The following is a 23,928-nucleotide window of genomic DNA, read 5'->3' as shown; positions in this document are numbered from 1 at the left end:
TGCTGTCACTCCTAAAGGCCATTGCTGACTTACTGCATGTATTGATGTGTGTGTGTGTGTGCGTGCATGTGTGTGAGTTGTGTGTGTGCTAAGTACCTGTTATATTCCCGACAGAGGTCATTCCCCATCCTTTTATCACTTTCAATCTGTCTCCATCCATGTCACTCCTCCTTTCTGCCTCCCTGTTTTTTTTCTGTTTTTCTACCCTCCATCTTGCTGCTGTCTCACTCTGTAACTGTTGAGTAGGAGTGCTGCCTCCGCTGTTTTTGAAATGACGCCTTCATCAACAAACATTACAGCAATGCTTATCTTAACAGGCTGCATATCAAATTGTTTCCGGCCCTTCTGTCTGTGCTTGACCGTGAGATTTAATGAACCTGTCAATTCCACTTTTTAAGCGGATGCAGGTCAACAGTGTAAACAGCCGTGTGTCTCTGTTTCAGGCAGTGCTTTCTGTGATGCTTTTAGTTAGCAACCTGATTTGCTCCAGCTGTATCTTTGGCCTACTTTCATTTCTTTTAGAGTCCTCAGAGAGTGGCTCGGCTCCAGCACATTTTTATCATTGACCCCTAGTTAAGATGCCATTACGCAAAATGGTGAGCAAGCAAAGCCTCCAGAGTCAAAGCAGAAGAAGAGGATGAGAGGGAGGGAGATGTTTGTCTGTGTTGGCTGTTAGCTTTGATCATTTACCCGGAGCCACAAACTCAGTCACTGTTTAATCGATATGTGGAGCGCTGCTCATAGCTGCGGGTCAATAGCGTGTCAGGTCGAGATAATTCAGCATGTGAGGAAATCAAATTTCCGTTAGAGCCTAGAATGTCACAGAAAATATGTCTTTTTGTTTTGTTCCAACTCCTGACCAGAAATTAATAAAAAAGTGATTTCTTTTATGTGGAAATTTTCTCTTTTTCGTAAGGTGAAGGCAGCAGACTGAGAAGGTTGAGGGCTGAACCAACTGAAGGGTTATATCATCATGAAGAAAATCTGACATAATACAATGACCTGCTTGTAAAAGTACATTTTTAATTTTAAGATTTTAATCATAATTTTTAATGCCCTGGGCTGGAAGTGTTCCTTTCCCCTACGTCTTACGCTAAATAGACCACTTAAAAACTCACTGTTGTCATAAAAATGCACTGTCACAAAGCCAAAACGAGGCAGTTTTGCATAGCTTATAAAAAATTTATGTTTTGGAGATGATTTTCACAGGACAATGACAACACTAGCGAGCTGTTAAGATTTCATGCTGTGCTTCAGCTCCAAAGGGCTTAAATATTTTATTAAAACAAGTGAAAGATTGAACGGGAAAAAAAAGATTTCATATCTATTTTAAAAAATGCAATGTAGATCACCACTATAAAGAAAAAAAATCTTTCAAACATATTGAGCAGGAAACAAGTGAACTGGACAGATGTGCTGAATTGCAGAAGGAGCCATATGGCCACCATTATGGGAGAGATGAAAAGAGTGTCGGGGGTATTAGCATTCAGTGGGTTTGATGGAGGAGAGCAAGATGGTGCAAAAAAGATGAGATGGAAAGTGAGGCTGAGCTTTCGGGATGATGTCAGCCATGGCAATCGTTCGCAGAAAATCCTGCGCGTTGACGAGGCAGATGGATATTGGCTCGGACAGACAGACAGTGAGTTACAGTGATTGACAAAAGAGGGAGAAAACACAGGCCACTGAGCAAAGGATGAGATGAGGGGGGGGGGCGGGGTTAAAGATTTTGGAGAGATGTCAACTGTATCTATTGTTCTGCCAGCTGACCATGGCAGCCTGAGACGGTCAAGGATGGAGGCACATAATACAGAGCGAGCACAGAGTGAGACAGACAGTAAAGCGAGAGTTAAAGACTTTGGAGAGATGTCAAGTGTTTCTATTGTTGATGGGGCCGGATTGTAGCCAGGGGGGAAAAAACACCGGCCAAATATGGAACTTTTGTTTTCGTGCCACCCATGTTTACAGCGTTGAGGGGACAGAGAGAGGGGAAGGATATCGACAAATTGTGTTGATTGCAACAGGAAGAGATACTCGTTGTGCTGGGACAGTGTGTGTGTGTGTGTGTGTGTGTGTGTGTGTGTGTGTGTGTGTGTGTGTGTGTGTGTGTGTGTGTGTGAGCAGAGAAGTACTCTGACGTAACTCACAGTTTGGAGACGTGTTTTTGTCCCAAACCTGGAGAGCTAATGTACTGAGAAAGCCCAGGTGGTGTGCAAGACTTGCTGTTTCGTTTTATGAGCTTATATAACTGACACCAAGAGGTCACTGTGGGTTATCTGGAGTCAGTGAGTGTTTGTGAAAAACTGTATTAGTTTAGCTGCACGGCAATGAGTTTGACGTGTACAGTGCTTTAGTTGTATCCAGTTTATATTTAACTACCAGTGTTTGCTACTACTTGTAACTTAGAAAATTAAGCAACTAGGTTCTATAGTCTAGACTATTACACAGCATTATATTTACTTATACAGTATGGTTTATCAAGTGATTCGAACTTATAAACCATGGCTTCTGCAGTGGTTCTTAGCAGCAAAAGTTTGCGGTTAGGGAACCACTGCACCAGAGGGGAGTAATAAACATTAAGCAGCGAGCAAGTATAATAACAGGAAAAAGATGCAGGAAGGCTTATTGATTTCATATGTAATCCTGCAATAGTATGCCTACCTAAAAACGAAAAGTTGACCCAAAAATGAAAGTTCAGTATAGTTTAATAAGTTCAATAATTTGTTTTAAAATAAATTGGGGATCTTAAGGCTTCCAGAGACTTGGATTACACCAGACGAGCTGTATGAAGCCATTGTATGTTTTTTTTTTTCAACAGTTTTTTTACGTGTCAAAACAAGTCCCCACACTTTGCCTGACTTTTCATCGGCATGAGAGCAAGTAGGTAATGACTCAGTTTTAATTTTTTGGGTGAACTTAACCTTAAAAGTCAGGGAGAAGCTCTGAAGAAGTCTCTGAAGAATTTAGCTAATGGAACAACTTCTAAGCTGCATATCCATCAGAGCAGAATTGCCAATATACCTGTTTGTAGAAAATATTTAACGCAAGGTTAAGAGTTTTTTGTTGTTGTCATAATTTACTCAAACAAAAATGAAACAACTCAAATAAAAACAATTGCATTACATTTTAACAAAGCAGGCAGTTACAACAAGGTAGTATGGTCACCAAGTTAACAAAAAGGTAATCTGAGTACTCATAACGTAATCTTATAACTATGTTTATTTTATATTGCATCATCGTTGTAGATTATGATCTAATACTTTTTCCTGGAAACTCAATTTTTAAACCATTTCTGGATAGAATAACCAAATGGCTTTTTTGGCTAATGTAGTGAAAGAAAACCCCACAAAAGTCAAAGCACTTCATCCCTGACGCCAAAATCTTGCAAAACAAATATTTCCATGAAGCTCATTGATTTGCAAATTAGCCAACAATGGCCTCATCAGCAGCAGGTATTTGAAGAGCAGCTACTTTGGTAGAAACAGTACATCAGAATCTCTTCAGGTTGACAAATCTCTGCTGTTTTATGGCACCATTATATCTCCTAGCCCTAATCTCCTTTAAATCCATCAGAGGCGTACTGTAATAAAACATTGATAAATTGTGGCGTTGGATACAAGCCCAGTGCACATGTAAACATGAATCAGCATTTTGCTCATCGTGTAATCGTCTTGTTTATGAATGTAGTAAATAGAGCTAAGTGTGAAACATCCTCTCCTCCTTATCATTCAGAAGACTGGAGTCTGTTATTGGCTGTTAAAACGTCTCCGCTCGACATTTTCTGACAGAGGAGACAGTCTCCCCTAATTTGACAGTGTGAATAATTCTGTTCACCTTCTTAACATGCCCTTTTTAATGACTCAGAGCTAACCTGGGCACAGCAAGAGTGTAAAAAAGAAAAGAAAAAGGAAGCTCAACGCTCGCCCTCCCCCACTCCCGCTCGCCCTCGGCTCTGGAGACACACACAAACTCCCCGCCTCTCCTTTACTGTCAGAAATGACAGTGTGAATCCCTGGGTGATTCCTCATGAAAAATGTATGTGTGTCTGTCATGTTTTCGGACTGAATGGGTTCACTCACACACAGCACACGCACAAGTTTCGTTCCACCACCACTACCAGCCAACTCACGGACTCAATCTGTCCTCTTCCTCTCTCTTAGTCCACTCTTTCTCCTCTTGAATTGGTGCCAAAATCTCTACAATGTCGTCTTCTTCTCTCTCCCTTCTCTGCTCTATAAACCATGCTGCAGCAATAAAGTCGTTCTAAACAACCTGTCATACTGGACAGTTTTCCTCCTGTTGCACCTGCCCTCGTCCCCCCCGACAGGGACAGGATGTACAGTATATCCCAGGACTGGGACGCAGTGGAGGGAGAAGGAGGGGGGCTGCTTGCTGGCAGTGCCAACTGGCAAGGAGAGCTGCCCGGCCCAGCAGGACTGGTTTCTCTGCGCCACCTGCTCCACTGGCCTCCTGCTCTGATACCTGGCCCAGGAAGGCAAACCTGTCATTACTGGAAGATGTGGGTGTGTGTGTGTGTGTGTAAGTGTGTGCTGATCCAAGCATATCTGCCAACTCTCCTACCCTCTCCGTTGCCCTCTGTGTTCTGCTGCTTTTAGTAAGCCTCCCTGGGATAGCGACATTTGCTACTCAGTCCCACTTGGATTGCAAATGGAATTTGTAAGGAAGGTGTTGCTTTGAGATAAAGGATCAAAAACTTTCATTGTATGGCTAATGTACCTGTAGCATGTGCTTTTTTAAAAAAAACAGAATGTATCTATTTTTCTCTTCTCCTGCGTACCTAAGGGAAAAATTTGATTTATTTTTCTTTAAATAACAGTTTGGCACACCATCCTTTTATTCCCCCTTTTTGTGTTCTTTGTTGGAGGACAGTTTAAGGTTGTGTCTTTTGTGCTTGGTCATTTACCTTACAGCTAATAAATTCTCTTTGCTCAGGGTCAAACCAATCGCCAGAATAAATGTTAGCTAATTACATTTCTGCAAAACCACAGAAAAGTTCAAGCTGTGCGTTTCTTCATGTTCCAACTTATTTTTGTTGAGGTTCAGTTTTTCTGTTTCTTTCTCGTCACAACACTGTGCTTATGCCCTGCTTAGGTTAAGGCACATAACCCACTTGGTTATGGTTAGGAAACATCATGGTTTTGCTTAAAATACTTCTTTTGGTCACCACAAACACAGCTGGAAATGTCCCGAGGTCTCCTTAAAGACACCCACGTCTGTCGCCATGGCCCCACTTTCTGGGAAAAATATCCGGTTTTGGACACCACAAACACGGCTGGAAATGTCGCCAACGTCTCCTTAAAAACACCCGCTTCTGTTGCCGCAAACAGGGTCATAGATGGTCACCATTTCCTGGGGAAACATCAGTTTTTTTGTCACCGCAAACATGGCTGGAAATGTCCCAGGGTCATCATAAAAACACCCGGGTTTGTCGCCACAAATACTCTATTATTATAATGGGGGCCTATGATCTCCTTGAAAATTACCAGTGCTGTCCACTTTGGCAGCCATTGCCTGTAACTCCTGATGTGAAAGTCAGTTAATAAACATGTAATGTGAATGTGAAATGGCATGTTTTGTACAAATATCAATATGGTAGCCTATGCCACGCACAGACTTGGACGTATCTGTGGACGTTAACCACCAACATTATATCCTGGTGACCGGGCTGTCAGGGCCACTTGTGTGTTGCACTCACCTTTTGTTGTGTACGTTTGTTTCGGCACACCCAAATTCTGCCCCTCTTAGCATCATGCAAAGAGGAGTTCAGGGGCAGCCATTGTCCCAAAAGAGCTTGGATGTGCCGATAGGAGGCAAGAGGAAGGGAGGAGTAGAGGTGATGGTGTTGTTTGTTTGCAAAGTGCTTTTCTCATGTCGCTGTCCTTTGTCCTGATCAAAAGGGCTTGGAGAGGGAGATAATGTGACTGGGCTCTCATGGGGAAAGGTTATCTACTGTTCCCTGTCAGCTGATAGCACAGGACAGGACACTTCAAGTCCCATAAGCTTCCGCTAATGATGCTCTTCAGTTAGCCCAGGGTCACCAGAGATGAGAGGGACAAATACATGCATGTGTATGTATCACAGATGGATATTCAGACACACACAGCTGGAAAGAAACAAGACACATCAATTGCAATAGACAGCATGAAGTCTTCTGACCTTTATCCCTGGCGTGAGGTCTTCAGAGCACAGCTGTATTCTGTTGATGTTGGACGCTGTTGAAGCAGACAGTGGATCCAGCTGTTGGTCAGGCCAGTTTATCAGCAGTTTACTGCCCGACAACACTGTAATGTTGGCTGCCTAAACGTTGGGTCGTAAAGGGCGAGAGATCGTCCTAAAGTGGCCAGGACCAGGCGTGCAAACATCTGCAGACACTTAAACTCATGTAACCCCTCATACAAACACACAGAATACATACGGCACGCCACTGCAAGCCCCTGCAGTCGATTCATCTTGCTCTTCTCTGGCTGTCAGGGCTCTGAAACGAGCCGTCTGACCACAAGATGCGATCAATCTAACGTACATCATCATTAACCTGTGAGAGGGAAGGCCATGGATTCCTGTCTGTGAGCATGACCCGTGTTTCTCTTCTTTGGTTGGACAAAAAAGGAGAGCGCTGAAATGTCTGAAATGGAGCCAGCAACACATTGATTTTGATACAAGTCAAAACCTAACAAGAAGTGATGGAGAGAGCAGGCCACAGCTGATCTCCTGTCGCAGTTGTTTCCTTCAGCTTTGAGATGTTTATGTTTGAGATTTTTTTCCCATTTGTATTCATGTCTGGCACCTTGTTTTTAATTGTCTTTTTTTTATAAGTGCATTTAAAAAAAATATTGGGTTATTATTGTTTCATCCACTATCATTTCTTCTCTGCTCTCTCCACTGTTCTCCCTTTCTCTACAGTAATGTGTTGGTGCGCACATTATCTAGCCCTGAAAGACTTCATTATCTTTAATAAGCTGTTACAGTGTTGGGGAATAGAGGCTGAGTGGTCCAGTGATTTCTGTTTTGGTGGATTTGGCTCGGTCCCCATTTTATATAGTTTTATTATTACGCAGCAAGCGCTATTGCTTTAATAGTAGATATAGAATTTGCATTTATCGTGACTCTAAATATATTAATAAATAAAACTGTGTGACTCACAAAGTAGTAGTTATGAGTGCTTCAGTCCAAGACGGATGTGAGTGTCTCTTTGACTCAAACGCTCCCAATCTGGCTTGTAGAAATCTCAGTGAACAGACGAGAACAAGTCACACTGAAACTGCGACATTGTTTGTCATGTCTTTGCTCCTTAAGATGTATTTACCTGTTGTACTTACACAGGATGAGAAAACACTGTGTGTCATTCGAAGTCAGTTTTTCTTCAGAGAGATTCGGGGAAAGACAGAGGAAGAGCAGAAAAACCGAGACAGAGGGGGAAAAGTAACCCTGCTGACCCATGAGCAGAAGCAGAAGTCACTGCATGTCACGTTAGGAGGCAGCGATGGATTTGATTAGCAGACAAATGGAATCAGTCAATGCAGTGTGTGTGTGCGTGTGTGTCTGTGTTTCTGGATCTGTCTTTGAATCACGGTCACACTCACACGATCTAAAAGGCAGTCAAAAGCTTCCTCTCAGTGTCCTGCTGCCTCTTCTTGCTGCATCACTGGTGCGAGGAATTAGTTCTTTGTTACTGCTGTTTGCCGCCCTCATTTCCCATCCCTGAGTCCTCATCCACCTGGCTATCGACCCAGCTACAGCGCACCCATCCATCTACACCTCCGCTCGCTGTGTGTATATGTGTTTGTCTGGATGTGTAGGTGGCACGAGGGGGTGTATTTTTTTCTGTGAGCGTCTCATTATTGCACTTGTGTTTACATAGGCTTCTTTGTGTGCATGATTTCTTGTTTTTTGCCCGCTGCTTTAAGCTGTGTGTGCATGCGTACCGTTGCAAATATGACTCGTACCCTTTGTGTTGAATGTGTGGTCTCTTCGGAGTGTGTGCGTGTGTCAGAGAGTGCAGCCCCAGGGTGGCTCAGCACAGGCGAGGCAGTGGCAGGCCTGTCTGAAGTACTTAGAGGAGACAATGCTCAGAGCCCAAGGTTGTGGCTTCACTGACAGTTGAATTATGTGGCTAAGCACACGGTCACAGGTACTTACCTAGGCTGTTGACATACACATACTGATATCTGTTACTGTGGCTGTGGCTTGTCAACAGTGCTGACAAATACGGGAAAATATGAAAGGAAAGTTCAGATACAAACGTGTGGTCTCCTTTATCTCAATGGAGTAGCCATGTTTATGGTGCAAAGCCATTAAGGTGTGTCCATTTTGTTTTCTTATTCTATTTTATCTGAACTTCCTACTGTTACTTTGTTTAATATAGTATTTATGCATCATTGCCTTTTATGTGTTATTCCTTTTACATGCGTACCTGTATCCTGGATGATTTTTAACCCATCTGCCTCAACTGAAAAGCACTTTGGGTCAACTCCTGCTGTTTTTAAATGTGCTGTATAAATAAAACAAACTTAACTTGATTTGACTGTCTGAGCAACAAAGTTGGCGACACAAACCTAAACAGGAAGTGTACCATATGTCTGCAATGCTCATTAAAAATTGCTCTGTGGGAGCATCCTGGTGACCCACTGGTCCGAGGCTGCAGAAGAGATAAAGGAAATCTCACTGAGATCGTGACATATGCAGGTTTGCATGTTGTCAAGAAAGTGAATTGCCTTCTGTTTCATCTCTGCATTGCCATGTTTTGTGTGTTTGGGCAAACTGGTCAGTTCAGAAGGCTAAATTTTGGGCTGAAAATTGCACAAACACCCTGTTCCCTGTAGAAGTAATGGACGTGATAACAATGTTAAAAGTGAGAGGACGCAGGTGTTCAAATATTTGGCTCTGGCCTGTTGTGCCTGCTGTGTCATGGTCACAGAGGGCATCAACTGCATGAACTTCACACGGAGGGTAACACTTTATAATGTTACCTTATAGGTAATAAAGGCTTATTACAAGTGCCTAGAAGATGATTATTAACAATATGTATTAATAATACTAAATAAGCACTAATAAGAAGCTTCTTATAGACTGTTTAAGAATTATCATAGAACTCATGAGTTTCTTATTCTTGTTTAAAATAGCATTTCATTCGCTTATTAGAAGGACCCTAATTTACAGCATAACCAAATAATTATCTCAATACAGAGGTAATAGATTGGAAATGATATATGGGAGGATTTCAGCACTTCTATACTGAAATTTCTTCCTCAGACTATGTAGGAGGGGAAGAGAAATAGTTGTGATGGCAGAAAAATTAATCTGTGGACCTTGAGAGAAGTGTTGGCTGTTCATGTGTGGTGTTGGTTTCATAAGCAGCCTCATCTCTTATAGCTCATCTATCTGGTTCTAGATTGAAAAAAAAGGAAAGTCCTGCAATAGTGCCTGACACCTCATATTTATGAACATGTTTATGGAAACAAGACTGACTCATGTGCATGACCTTGGCTTCCTCGGCTTGGAGATATTGATATTCACTGCTTCTCCCTCTCTTGAGTCTAGCTTCATGCCAGAAACCTGCTAATATAATTCACAGAGGGAACTCATCCTGCAGGGTGCTGAGCCTCTGCTGAATCCTAAAACAACCACCGATACCTTCATTCACACAGGGATGACTAAACCACACTCAGGCTTGTTTCAGTTTCATCTGATCTACCAGTGATAACATCGCCTCTCTCTGTTTCTGTCTCCCCAGGCCTGAAGACCTACCTGATCTCTGGCAGGAAGGTGGAGCCACAGTCTCTCTGCGGCTGCTCTCAGGTGGGGTTGGCTGGGCATGAGCATGCAGATCCTCACTGCCCCGCTTCTGGGGTGCACACGCCTGATGGAGCTCCTTCAACAGGCACCCTTCCTCCTGAAGTTGCTAAGGTGAGCTCCCACTATCTCTGAGATAATTATATGAAACATCAGCCGTGTTGTGGAGGAAGTTAGTATATTTGTGGTATCATTTTTCGTTGCCTGAGGAGGAATACTGGGCTGCATGTTCTGCTCCAGCCTCTTTGATGATCATCTTTTTCTCTCTGCATGTACTTTTGTTTATGTGGGTGTATTAGAAGCTTTGATAAATATTTTTCATGTTTTGCATGCAAGAAGCTTCCTTGCCATTTTCTTCTTTCTTTAAACCCAAAATATTGCCAAATCGGCAAGCTGGTGTTCTTAGAAACTAAGTCCTCCATTTCTGTTTGTGAAAATACTGTGTGCATGGCGCTACATCAGGCCAATTAACTTGTAGTATCCTCCCAAATATCAACATGCATGGCCTGCACTGCCACAACAGCTCTGCATGCATTTTCTTTTCAAAATAAAAGCCTGAAGATGATGTAATAGTTGTTCGATATTTGATATTGTGCAAAATATCATATATGGTGGAAAATATTGTGATATTAGATAATATTTCATATCAGCCCAAGCCTGTAGATTGTAAAATATATGTGAAGAGTGTGGATCCAGGAGGACCACTGAGCAGGCCAAGGCATCGCCGACCTCCTCTCCATGCCACACAAGATAATTAGCAAAGAAAATGTCGGAATGTATACACATGATAACAAAACAGATATACAGAAGCCTGTAAAACATAATTGAGAACTGATCCATGAAGGGGGCCCTAAGGGTACAATGATTCAGGTTCGGCATATATGTGGTGCACCGACAACTGAGTGAAAAGAGAAGGAAAAGGAGGAGAAAGCTTGGAGAGGAGAATCTTAAAACAAAACAATGACATCTTATTAACTCTGCAATGACAAATGCTGGTCTCCCCAGCAGGCAGTCTACATAATAAGTGACCCATCATCATGGTTTCCTCATCAACCCCGAACATGTCGGTCCACTGCCCCTTCCTTAGCTCTGCCTTCAAGGGAGATTTCTCATTTGCTTCCAAATTGTACCACCAGGTCATGGACTCACCAAACACATTATTCTCTTATAATTACCCTCAAATCCCTGCACCGCTGTGCCTTATATCCACCCCAATTAATCCTCCTTTCTCTGTACACATCTGCACCCTGTGATCCCTGCACAGATCTTTCAGCTCTCTGCCAAGCCAGTCGGAGGGGGAGGGGTACTTGGGAGAAATAAAAAAAATAGAAAAAGGAGCATGGAGAGGGTGATGGGAGGCAGGAGGGAGAATCAAGGGGGGTCTTCGGTATGGTAATGAGTTAGCTGAAGCAGGGAGACGGGAAGCCCTTCTCAGGTCTCTCTGGCTTCACCTGATGAGTCCTCCATTTACAGCTTCTCATCTCCTGAGTGGCTCTCACACAAACACAGTCATGAGGGATCACACTCAGGGATCTTGAAAAAGGCTTAATGACATTTGAATGTGAGACAGGATCTATAGGGCAGGTGTCGTTCTAAATGTTAGCACGTGTGATCTAGCTTGTGGGTACACAGTGTGCGCTACCTCTCAGTGTTTACATTATGTAGGGTGCGTATTCTGGGTTCCCAGCACACAGTATTTGTGCATGTCTATCATGCATCACACAGATCTCTTTAGTACACACACACACACTCACACTTTTCATTCTCTTTCAAGTGGATGAGTGTGATGAAAATAAAAGACCTTGAGCCCGTGTAGACCTCCTCTACGCCTCTTGTTTACTCTCCAACTCCCTTTTCGTTTCGGAGTGCCCTGCTGCTGCTCCCATTAGTGTTGTCCTCATTGAAACGAGTAATATTAAGCCTATAAAATGTGTAAGATGATTGTAAGACATGTCACAGTGTTAAAGTGACAAGTCTTGTCTTTTGCTGCCACAATTCTGATTAGCTTTTGTCAATTTGTCATCCCTTGAGATTCTTGCTCTCGATCTCTGCCGTCTTTTCATGTGTCTCTCCGCTCATATGCCTCCCTTGATCTGCGTCTCTCACTTTATTAATTCTCTTTCTTCTTTCTTGCCTCCATATGCTGCATCTCCCTCCATACTGCCTCCCCCTTCCACCCTCCCTGCAGTCTCCCTGTCTATCCTGCAGTGTGGTCCTGGTACCAGGGGAGGATCAGGTTCTGGATGAAGGAGGAGCGGTGCACAATGGCCGCCATGACGACCACAAGACCAACAGCAGCAAGGTAATCCTGTTGTTGTTACCTGAACCAAACAGATGTGGCTTTAAAGGTCCAGTGTGTAAGATTTAGGGGGATCTAATGGCAGAAATTGAGTATTATAAATCACAATTATGTGTTCATTAGTGTATAATCACTTTAAACTAAGAATTGTTGTGTTTCGAAATTGCGGCAACAAAGGCTGACTGTTGCTTTGCCTCACATTGACATCAGTGGCCAACAAACTTGTATGTTAAGCATTTGCTGACCATTTTCACACAACTTTTGCTTATATAGCCACTTCTAATCCAGAGTGTTTCTCATAAAACGTTGCAAAAGTCACTGGCATTGTCAACTCTTGGTGTTTTGGTGGGTGAAATCATGGACAACATCAGCAACAGCTTCCCTTTTTTTTCCCTGTTTCTCTTCTTGTGCACTTATTCCCTTAGCTAACAGCCAATCAAAGTAATTTCTCCCACCAACGGGCTCTGCTGCTGATTCAACATGCTCAGTTGACCGGAAATCGCTGACATACTGCAAAAAATAGGGCCACAGATGCTCACAGATGACCCAACATTGGCAGACTGCCTGCCTAGTGTGTCATCATGTTTAGATTGAGCCGTTTATATCTACAGAGGGAGCGGGTCCTCTTCCATGGAGTCTGCCATGTAGCACCTGCGACCTCACCGCTGGATGCTATTAATCCTTCCCACTGGGAAGGATTCCATTTTAACTGTTTATCTAAGATGATAAATGTCTGACTCTTTTCAGTTCAAAGAAGAGTTTTGCACTATTAATGTGTATTGTCACTGTAGTATTTATTCTGAAGTAGTTTTTTCATCAAATATTGGGGCAGAGTGAACCAACTCTGGTTCTATTCACTCATGCCCAGAAGCAAATTGAAGGACTCAAAAGTAGTTCACAGAATTGGAACTCCACGAGTCCCAGATAAAGTGTGCTACAGACACATGCATTTAAAATTGCCATGATTCTTTGGCCTGATATTAGTTTATTATTGCTGACCTATTTCCAAAGCAAAGTTCCACTATCACCCCTTCTTTTTTTAGTAAATTAAGGTCTTCTTTCTCCCGTCTCTTCACCGTAGGACATTTCAAATCTGAAGTGCTCCCCAGCGGTGTCTGCAGGGCGCAGCCCCAAGGCTCTGAACGGCCTGCTCAACCCTCAGCTGGAAGCCTTGAAGAACAGCCAGACGTCACTGTGTGAGATGCTGCAGGAGAAGGAGAAGAAGACGTGGAGTGGAGGAACTATGGGCATGGACCACTCTGCGCTCATCCCTCTTCGCTCCAAAAACTTCAGGGAGAGGAGCGATGCTCACTTTGTGGATGTTATCAAGGAGGACAGGTGAGAATATAATATGATAATGGACAGTTGATCAGTTAGTCATTAACTGTCATCAGTCTTAGTTGTTTATCTGAAATGTTGAGCCAATTTTAAACAAGTTGATTGTAACATATAAAATTCCCAGCTGAACTCTCCTTTGTGCCTGTGACAGCCTTATGAAGGATTATTTCTACAAACCTCCCATAAACAAGCTGAGCCTCACCTTCCTGGAGAAGAGCCTGGAGTCTGCGTACCGGATAAGCTACCAAGAGGAGGTATGTGTGTGTATGAGCTGTTTGTATGCATGACATAATGGTACTTGTATGCCTGTGTGTTTAATGAGTGTACATGCACAAGTGCGGTTATTTTTGACTTTATACATGAATGCTATAGCTTAAGGTAGTTATCTTTGGTCTGACTGTGATCTGAAATCATCAGAGTTTTACAACTAGCAGAGAAAAACAGTGTATTCATCCCATCTCTGCTGTCTCCACCTGTAAGCGTGAAATGTCCCTGTGTTTGTGAATGTCTTTCTACTTCTCTGTTTGTGTTTCTCTGCGTGTCTGTGTTTTGTCTGTGAAGCCTGTTTGCATTGCGTTCTGACCAGACCGGTCAAGACTGCGGCAAAGAGAAATCACTGCAGGACCTTCAAAGTAGTTTTGTATTAGGTTGTGATGTCCTCTGCTGGTGTAAGCTTAGAAGTGCATTCTCATTCTCAAGGCTGCAACTGTTGCTACATCATTAAGTCTAAAGTATGAGTCATTGGCACCATTATGTGGACAGATTTACTTATTAAGACTTATAATTATTGATTATTATCCTGAATGAGGATCTTTTGTTCATTAATATTATGTAATTATGTAATAATAATGTCTTTTGGATTGTTTCTGCTATGCTTTTGCCCATTTTCCCCTTCCTCTCTCTTTCCCTCCCAGGTGGAAACCCAAGCAGTGGTGCAGACGTTTGCCAGCCAAACATTCAGTTCTTTCCTGGACATGCTGCTGTGCTGTTCAGTGTTTCTGGCTCTCTCACTTGCCTGTTTCCTTCAACCGCTTGTCAGCCAGCAGAGTCTGTCCACAACAGCGCTCATTCTGACAGCTGTAGCCACCCTGCTGGAGGTTATGGCTCTACTGATAGCTATACGGTGAGATACTGGATAAAGAGAAGCAGGCCATGAGCCAGATCCAGCCTGCAAGACAATGTCGGAAGAGCCCCCCACATGTTTAAAATGTATTGTTGTGTCCTGTTTTTAATTTTTGGGGTATTTTTTTTGCCAAAGGTTGCCTGGAGGTTTCATGTGGCCTGCCAGATCTTTCTCGCAGAAAATTGTTAAATGAATCACTGTACATGCATTATTTTTGTGAGGTAAAAATACTACTAAAAATATGAAGGATCCCTAATTTTTATTAAATTATTTTTCATAATCTGAGCTCAGTGGGTGACGCAGGAAGCGAGTCAATTAAGGGAACTTGGGATCATAGAAACACAGACGCCCTGAGAGGCAAGTAAAAAAAACTTTTTTGAGGAATTAAGAAAAATCATGTTGGTATTTTTTCCACCCATTTTCTAGTCATAAATAAAGGAGACAAAACTATTTGGATCAAACTTTAAAAATACCTCTTAAGGCTTCTATATAGTACCATTTTGCATCTTAACAATATAGTACAATACAATAGGGGCTTGCTTTTGGCCCGTGGCCTACTTTTAAGTTTCACTGTCAGCCCTCCAAAGGAAAAGTTTGGGCACTTCTGATTTAGAGTAATCAATTAATTTAAAGGCAGAGCACAACAAAAATAGTAGCTATTTACTTCACATTTGATCTTTAGCAATCTGTGACTAACTTTGTAACCTGTGAACTTTTACACATCAATTATGACAAACCACACTGTGATTTAACACCAAAATGCCCATTACGAATTTGAAAGAATCAAGGCTTAGCGATGAAAAAACTGCATGGAGGAAGGACAATTTGAAGGGAGATTAAAATTAAATTATTGTTATAATTTATTATAATTTTTTTGTGGAATTGAATGAATTGGCTTCCTGTCTCATCTGCAAGGAGAACGTTTCTTTGGAAACACAATCTCAAGGAGCACAACTGTTAAAAATTGGGAGAAGAATGTAGGGTTTGAGGGAGAGGAGAGGGAAAGACAGGTTGCTCAGCTTTGTGTGTATATTGTAGAAGGTAATTGTTTTAAAGTAATTTGTTAGTTTCAGACCCTTGATAGAGAGGGTAAAGGAACTGAAAGGTTGCATGCAGGGTATTGGATTATCTTTACCTCCTTAAAGTCGTTAGATAACTGCAACTGGAAAGTTGTTCTGATGTGTAAAGAAATTGTGTTAGGACTATTTACACAGCAATCTCATGGGCATATTATTGCCATGTGCTTTCTGATTTCAAGCATGTTTAATTGTTTTCAAACAGAGAGAGAAAGATGATCAAGGGTATAAACAGGAAGGTAAATGTTGGCACGGGTACTTACCTGGCCACCAGGGAAACCTGAGACAGGGATTATTAGAAATAAGAGTCCTGGAGCAAAAGTGCCAAATTATGTTGAGTGATTAAATGTATCTGTCAGTTCAAGTGGGTGATTTAGATTGTTCATCAATTTTTCATTGAAACCTTTATTTAAATTGGAAAGGGCCAATGTCACCCTGAATGAAAAACATGTACAACATATAGATATAATACAATACATATATAATACAATAAACTACACAACAGACAGTCAAAGAAAACACACACATTTTCACTGCTCCACGCCAGTCAAAAGTGTGATAAATTGTATAAAAGGAACCAGCCTGTCTGATTTTGCACATTCCTGCAAATTGTTCCATTTCTGCCGACCATAATATTTAAAAGTCAGTTTCTCAATCTCAGTATTAATATGTTACCAATTAGTGCTTTGTAAATAAAAAGAAAGCAGTGCTGTTCTCCTCTCACTGCCAACAACTGACACTAAGCTTTCTCATACACTAAGCATTGATGTGCTCCCTAATAATGAATCTATGGCAAAATAATAAGATTTGCGATACGATATGATACTTTTATTGTCCCCATAGCAAAATTTGTGTTGAACTCAAATGCTGTGCACATATACCTGCCTCCACAGTGGAGATAATAGCAAAAAACATAAACAGAGCAGCATATAACAACACAAATTACACATTACATCAAGATGTTTAAAGAGTCCATAGTGGATAAAAGGGCAGTTCTGACTAATAATTCATGCAGTTCATCATAAATGAATAAGTCTTGTTTACTGGCCCCTGGTTTTGTTTGAGTATTGAGAGGCTTTGTGAGTTCAAGCCAAGGTATCTGGAATCAGCACTTTATTAATATTATCTCTAATACACCGTGATCATCTCTATATAAATCGCAGCATCCTGTTTTTTTTTCTCTCCAGTATGGCTTTCTACCTGGACACTGTGCTGCATTGCACTCAGGTGCTGATGAGAGTGATTTCAGGCTGGATAGCACGCCACCTTATCGGAGCCATCCTGGTGTCCCTGCCGGCTGTGGCCGTCTTCTCACATGTCACCTGTGACATGCATCTCTCCATCCAGGTGGGCTTTTAAGTTTCATATCTTTTCTGTTTACAAATTGATCTCAAGGGTGCTGAACAAACTAGAACTGTTATTTGGTTGCTGTCTTCATAGCAGATTTATTCTCTCTCATTCATCATGTTAAGAATCTCATCTGTGCTCATAAAACTTCCACCTCTGACTTTATTACATTCAGCATATGTTTTTTAGTTGTGGAGTATATTAATACAGCTTGCAGTCAGTGTAATTTATGTGTTCACTTTAATGGCTCTTTTGACTAATGACTCTGTGCCCTATATTTTTCCCAGCTCAACATGTTCATCTGCTGTGCTGTCATCATAGCTATCATTCAGTACTGTAACTTCTGCCAGCTCAGCTACTGGATGCGCTCAGTCCTAGCGACTCTGGTGGGAGTAGCAATGCTTGTCTTGCTCTTCAGTTCCCCCTGCAGGTATGACCTACTAAAGAGACAACGAAAGGAAATATTTTTTAGCTCAAAGATTTGTCAGATGTCGTATGATTTATTGTGTGTTCAATATTAGTGTAGAGATAATGTGATATACATTGGGTAGTGATGCGTTAATGAGTGTCACTTGTGTTTTATCTCTTCCAGTGTTGCTAAGAGTCTTTTTAAGAGAGAGTTTTTCTGGTAGGTACAATGATTATTGTTAGCAATGTTAGTGTCCTAGTTTGCACCTGCTCATCAACCAATCAGTTGTACGTGTACGTCTACGTCTACGTCTACGTGCTGGTACTCAGCTTTTGAGAAGTGCAAGTACACGAAAAAAGTCATGGTACGCCAAACAGTAAAATGTAAAAGTGCAGGTACTGCATACCAGTGAGTACCAGCCTACTTCAAGCACTGGTCAGGTGCAAGCAACTCATGCCAAGAGATCCCATAGTTATGGTGTTTACTAACACCTTGAGAAGCACCACATTTATTTTGAGAAGCAAATTACTATTTCTAACCTTATCTTTAACTTTTTATTTATTTATTTATTTCCCTACTCAAGGTCGGATAGCCAGAACAATAACAGCAGCAGCAACAGCAGCAGCAGCAGCAGCAGCAACAGCTCCATCATCATGGCTGACAGCCCAGCAGACTCCAACCCACAGCCACACCCACGGGACCTGCTGGGCCCCGAGGCCTGCGTGGCCTTTTTCCTGCTCCTCCTCCTGGTCTGGTTCCTTAACCGCGAATTCGAGGTCAGTCACCGCCTGCATTACCACGGCAATGTGGAGGCTGATCAACATCGCATCAAGATCCAGAACATGAGGGACCAGGCCGACTGGCTGCTTCGCAATATCATCCCCATCCATGTGGCCGAGCAGCTGAAGGTCACCCAGAGCTACTCCAAGAACCACGACAATGTGGGCGTCATATTTGCCAGCATTGTTAACTTCAGTGAGTTTTATGAGGAAAGCTACGAGGGAGGCAAGGAGTGCTACCGGGTCCTCAACGAGCTAATTGGAGACTTTGATGAGCTGTTACGGAAGCCTGCCTTCTCAAATATCGAAAAGATCAAGACCATCGGGGCCACCTACATGGCAGCAGCAGGACTCAATGCACAGCAGTGTGCAGATGCGGCGCATCCTCATGCCCACCTCCGCGCTCTTTTTGAATTTGCGCTGGAAATGATGCGTGTTGTGGACGACTTCAACAAGAACATGCTGGGCTTTGGCTTCAAACTACGCATTGGATTCAATCACGGGCCTCTAACAGCGGGGGTGATTGGCACCACTAAGCTTCTCTATGATATCTGGGGTGACACGGTCAACATCGCCAGTCGTATGGACACTACAGGCGTGGAGTGTCGTGTCCAGGTCAGCGAGGAGAGCTATTGTGTGCTCAGTGGAATGGATTATGAGTTTGATTACCGTGGCACAGTTAACGTCAAAGGCAAAGGTCAGATGAAGACCTTCCTTTACCCGAAGAGCGGTGACAGTGGCCCTGTGCCTCAGTACCAACTCTCAGTCTCACCAGAGATCCGGGCACAGGTGGATGGTAGCATTGGGCGCTCGCCCACTGATGAAATCGCCAGTATGGTGCCCACAACCAACACAAATGCAAGCAGTACCACTACTTTGGTCCCCAGTGCCAGCGCTGGCTCCTCTATCACGACAGTGCTTGGCCATGACAAAGAGGCGACCAGCCGTGAAAGACGCCCCTCGACAGAGACCTCTCATGCCAGGCGATCTACGTCTCATGGTGGCATGACATCTGTACCTGTCACCAACCGAGAAGGACCTTCTGCAAATAACAAACAGCACATCATCTCATCCTTGGCCCAGCAAAATACTCCCCAAAATTCCACAACAATATCCCCGAAAGACATCAAGAAAGACAAATGCGAGGATGATTGTGACAGTAATGTTGGAGAGTTAACCAGACTTTAAGAATTTGTTTTATCATAGATCCTCTACCCTTTAAGCTCTTGTTCCTGCCGGTTGGCATTTGTAGAATTGCTGTACATTTGGTCCTACCACAGGCAGAATCAGGGAGAAAGACCCCTAGGCCAGGTAGCTGATTGGATGGTACTGTCAGTGGAGGGTGCTGGCAAGACCACAGAGTGAGTGTCAGGTAGAAACACAGAGGAAATGGGAAGATGGTGATGGCTGACTATGAACTTTCTCTTGCCTGCTACGGATCCCATCGTCTCCCATTAACTTACTTGATTATCTGTACACCTTTAATCTTAATTCTTTCTTTCATATGTCTTTTAAGTGCCTTTAGAATAGAATAATGTGTAGACCAAGCCTTTTTGAGTAAGGGATGAATAACATAAAGGGAAAACTGTAAATAAGCAGACTTTTTTGGACAAATGCTTTGCTTTTGTTACAATTTTACTTTGTAAACTATGTTTTGCTATGATATTTTGCCTTTTATCAAAGAAGAGCTCAGCAAGCTGACCTTACATATGGAAAGTGCCACAGTGTGTCAAGTGAAAGCTAATAAGATGTTACTCCGAGATATGTATTAGTAAAATCTGCACAAGAATGCAGCAGAGCCTGTTTCCATGTTCTTCATGATAACCAGAAAGAGACTAATCAGTTCAGGCTACATGAGCAGATGAGGCCAGGCTGTGTATTGTGTGAGTGTATTTGCATGCATACCGTGTGTGAGTGTGTGTTTGTATGTGACTGTGTAATAATAAGAACGTGCAGGGTTTAATGATGAGAGGTGACGATGAGTTCCTTGACTGATTTGGTGAAACTGGAGGATGACAAACATGTTTAGGAACGCAGTTGGAGAAAAAAAAAATCAGTTGCTGATGTGGCAGCTCCTTCTCTGGCCTTGGTTAAGATCTTTTTATTGCCTCAGTACTGAGGCATGACGGTCTCAGCTACACTTAATCATGCATGCGTGCAACAACAGCAACGTAGACAAGGCTAACTGTTACTAGTGTTTGTGCCCTCCCTCAAGATCTTATGGGAAATCAAGCTGTGATTAGCGTTGATCCAACAAGGCACCGCTGTACCTGTAGAGTGTCTTTATCTGCGACTGTATATCGATTAGAGAGAACAACTGCCTAGGTTTGCTGTGGAATCACTGTGTGTTAGTTGATAGTGCTTTTAAGACATGGATACACACATGTCACAAATCAAAACTAAACGTGTTTGATCGTATTTATTGTTACACGAAACTTGAACTGTTCACCTGAAGCTCCCTTCTCTTGATTCTTTTGATTTGAAAGACATTACTGGATGGAAACAGCTGGACGCATTAGCCGCTTCATACTTTTCAACAGCATGAAACTTAATGTAAAAGCACTGCAAATGCAAAGGCAGTGCACCAAATGTAATTCATATTAATCCCTATAGGTGTTTTTACTCTTCCTTTTCTGACTTCACTGATTTCATACTATTATGTTGCATTATTAAGGAAATCAAACTGTAAATCTCTCGTGCTGTTACATTTTCTCTATGTCACTGTTTCTCAGCAAAAAGGATTGTGTGCTCAGAGGCAAAAAAGTTTCAGTGTCTTATCTTTTTGACATTTTTAGATATCCTGAAAAACAGTTAACTTCATATTTTTTAATTAACATTTCATCATCAGTACTTTTAAATAATCAAGCAACAAAGAACCAATTTGCCTTCTTTATTAATCATCAAAAAATTTCTTTCAGCTGCCGCATCTTTCTATGTGTGAAACTAGGGTAGCTCGTGCCTTTTAACTCTGAACTTGATTTTCTTCATCTTTTCTTTCCACTAAGTACTCTAAGTTGCTTTAATTTCTCAAAAGCTGATGGTATGCATAAGCAGAAGAATGTTTACTTTTGTGCTTGGATCCCATTTTATTTTTGAAGTTTTCTCAGATCATGACATTTGAGCAGTGCCTTTTCTCAATATTAAAGGTAAACGTACCAAACACATTCAACATTAATTGGCCTTATTGCAGTTTTTTAATTCCTTTTTGTTTGGTTTTCCATTGTGTGCTGTATCTTTTGCTCAGATGGACTTCTTTTAAATGCAATAATATCGTCATTGGATTGAAAGGGAAAATGACCTTCTTTACGCTAATGAGCACACAACCCTTGCACCAGCCCAGAAATGTTGTTTCTTATACTACAATAAAAGGACTCTTACATTAATTATTGTTGTTACTATCCAAGGTTAAGTGCTTAATAGAGTGTCGGGTATAGCATATAAGTTACATCACTTTTTTCCCCTCCTTAGTATTTCTGATAAGCTCTTTTAAATAATGTGTTTTTTATTAACTCTGAACATTTTTTCTGGATTAGTATTGTACATGTGACAAATGGGAACACTGAAAAGTGTCAACTCACATCTTTTTTGTTTCAGTGCAAACAAGAGTTTGATTTCGATGAGGTTTTGATTTATGGAGATGTAAGTGACATTCTGAATGAGCAGAATGGCACACTGAGAAAATTTTGATGCCAAAGAGTGTCATTGTCATCTTTGTGTGTTATCTGATCTCCTCCTTAAAGGATAAGTTCACCCAAAAATGATGTCATTATCTTCCCACCGTCATACTGATGGAAAGTCAAGTGAAGTTTCGTTGTCCACAAAACATTTCTGGGGCTTCTCAGCAAAACTGCGATTAGATAATGATTGGATTTCCATTTTTGGGTGAACTTATCCTTTAATTTGCATTAAGTTGTGTTGTGCACGCTCAAGAAAGGTCATTTATATAATCAGTGTTTAAACACATTTGCACAAGGCACTCACTTTTTATGTACAGTATGCCTTTATATTGTATAGTATCTGAGCATTTTCTATTATTTATATAAGCGCATGTACTAGAATATTAAATAGTCTGGGTAACTTTAACAATGTTGGAATAATACTTGTGTGGTCCGTTCGCCTGCATGTGCATAAAAAATGTACGAGTGTTTGTAAAACTGTGCGGTTGTGTGTGGGATGCTCTAATCTTAGCAGGAATGTGACCAGGACATTTAAGTCAACTTCATCATCTCAAAAAGTATAACATGCTCGGACAGTAAGGCTTCAATAAATACAGATTTCCTTTTTGTTTTGTTTTTTATTTAAACTAGCCAAATAAAGTTGGTGAGACACTACTAGGTGTGTGCAGGTAGGCCGTATTTCAGTAGCCTGCTAAAGCCAAGTTTTCATGAATTGTTGCTTTCTTTGGAATTGTTTTTGTATAGAGCACGCTAATAGGTATCCAAGTGAAGGTTAAAGTTGAATAAAGTCAGTTGCTGGGAAATGTTGTCCGATTGAATTCATAGCCTGTACACTACATGTGGTTCTGTATTTATCAGTGGTGGATTGTAAGAAGGTACATGTTCTTTAGTTACTGTTCTTAGCCAACAAACAAACCAACAACACTGAGGTACTTGTACTTTGATTGAGTCCTTCTGTTTTATGCTGTATGCAGTATTACTCTGTTACCTTACAATGTTGTTTTTGGAGATTAAGATTTACATACAAAACATTAAATCATTTTATATGTGAAATAATGTTATGAATATAATTGTTTGAATTAGCTTCACCTCAAACCAGTTTCAACCTTAAATGCAGCTTATATTTAAGAAAAGGTAAATATAATCTAATGATGTACACAATTTAAAAGGGACAAATATGCTGCATAATGAGTACTTGTACTGTATTCGTATTAGTTGTGCCCTTTGATTTAAATACGCTTTTGAATGCATTTACACTTTAACTAAAGAATTTTAATACTTCTTTTAGCACTGGTTTCACTGGTGCCCACGCAGGGAGCAAAAAGATCCACAAGGCCTAATATCTGCACTGGATTATTCACACTGTATTATTATATGCGTATTATTAATACACTATCAATATTTCTTTTTTTATTACCACAGTTATTGCCAATATGTATATATCGCAACATTCCTAATTTGAGCATGTTTTACAAATGAATAAATAACTTATGTATGTGAAAATATGTCACTATGGTAGACCTGAATTCAAAGTTGTTCTGATACAATGTATTGGTATGGGGACCTTGATGGGACACTGTAATATAAAATTAACGAGAAAGATATTCAAATGCCTTAGTGAAAAGTAAAGAAAAAATAGCAATGGCACAGTAAAAAAAGGTCTGTATTCAAAAAGTACAGCCAATTTTTAGTACTTTATATACCACTAGGTAGTTAAATATATAGCAATGACTCATATTTTGAAGGGTGATCATATGCTTTGTAGTCTATGAACATTTTGAATTTGTAAAAAAAACAGCTGTCAGAGTAAAAGGTTTAATATTTCCCTATGAAATGTAATAAAGTTGATGTACAAAGTTTAGTTGCCAGTTACTTCGCAGATGCATCAGAGCCAAAGAAGGTCAAAATATATTTTAATCTATATAAAATTTCAAATTTGAATGATTCAAATAATCGGAAAAATGGCACATATTGGGTCTGGTAATTGGTCAACCCATAGTATACAGCATATACATTCATGTAAATATCTGTATTTTTATATTTTTGACTTGTACCCATGACACTTCAGTACAT

The 23,928-nt window shown here is 41.2% G+C and overlaps 1 protein-coding gene across 1 annotated transcript in view; it reads left to right on the top strand.

The window, feature by feature from the left end:
• The window catches only part of LOC141020042 (adenylate cyclase type 9-like), a 35,470-nt gene extending 12,812 nt beyond the window's left edge, over positions 1–22,658 (top strand). The window contains exons 2-9 of the mRNA XM_073495081.1: positions 9,749–9,921; positions 11,996–12,109; positions 13,188–13,444; positions 13,596–13,698; positions 14,359–14,567; positions 16,831–16,990; positions 17,278–17,420; positions 17,983–22,658. Coding sequence (XP_073351182.1) covers positions 9,749–9,921; positions 11,996–12,109; positions 13,188–13,444; positions 13,596–13,698; positions 14,359–14,567; positions 16,831–16,990; positions 17,278–17,420; positions 17,983–19,366 — 2,543 coding nt within the window. The 3' untranslated portion in view covers positions 19,367–22,658. The remainder of the gene's footprint in view (positions 1–9,748; positions 9,922–11,995; positions 12,110–13,187; positions 13,445–13,595; positions 13,699–14,358; positions 14,568–16,830; positions 16,991–17,277; positions 17,421–17,982) is intronic.
• Positions 22,659–23,928: the final 1,270 nt, after the last annotated feature.

The sequence above is a fragment of the Pagrus major genome, chromosome 23 (assembly GCF_040436345.1).
Source record: "Pagrus major chromosome 23, Pma_NU_1.0".
Lineage (NCBI taxonomy): Eukaryota > Metazoa > Chordata > Actinopteri > Spariformes > Sparidae > Pagrus > Pagrus major.
Note: the sequence above shows the minus strand (reverse complement) of the source record. Positions and strands in the feature narration are given on the sequence as shown.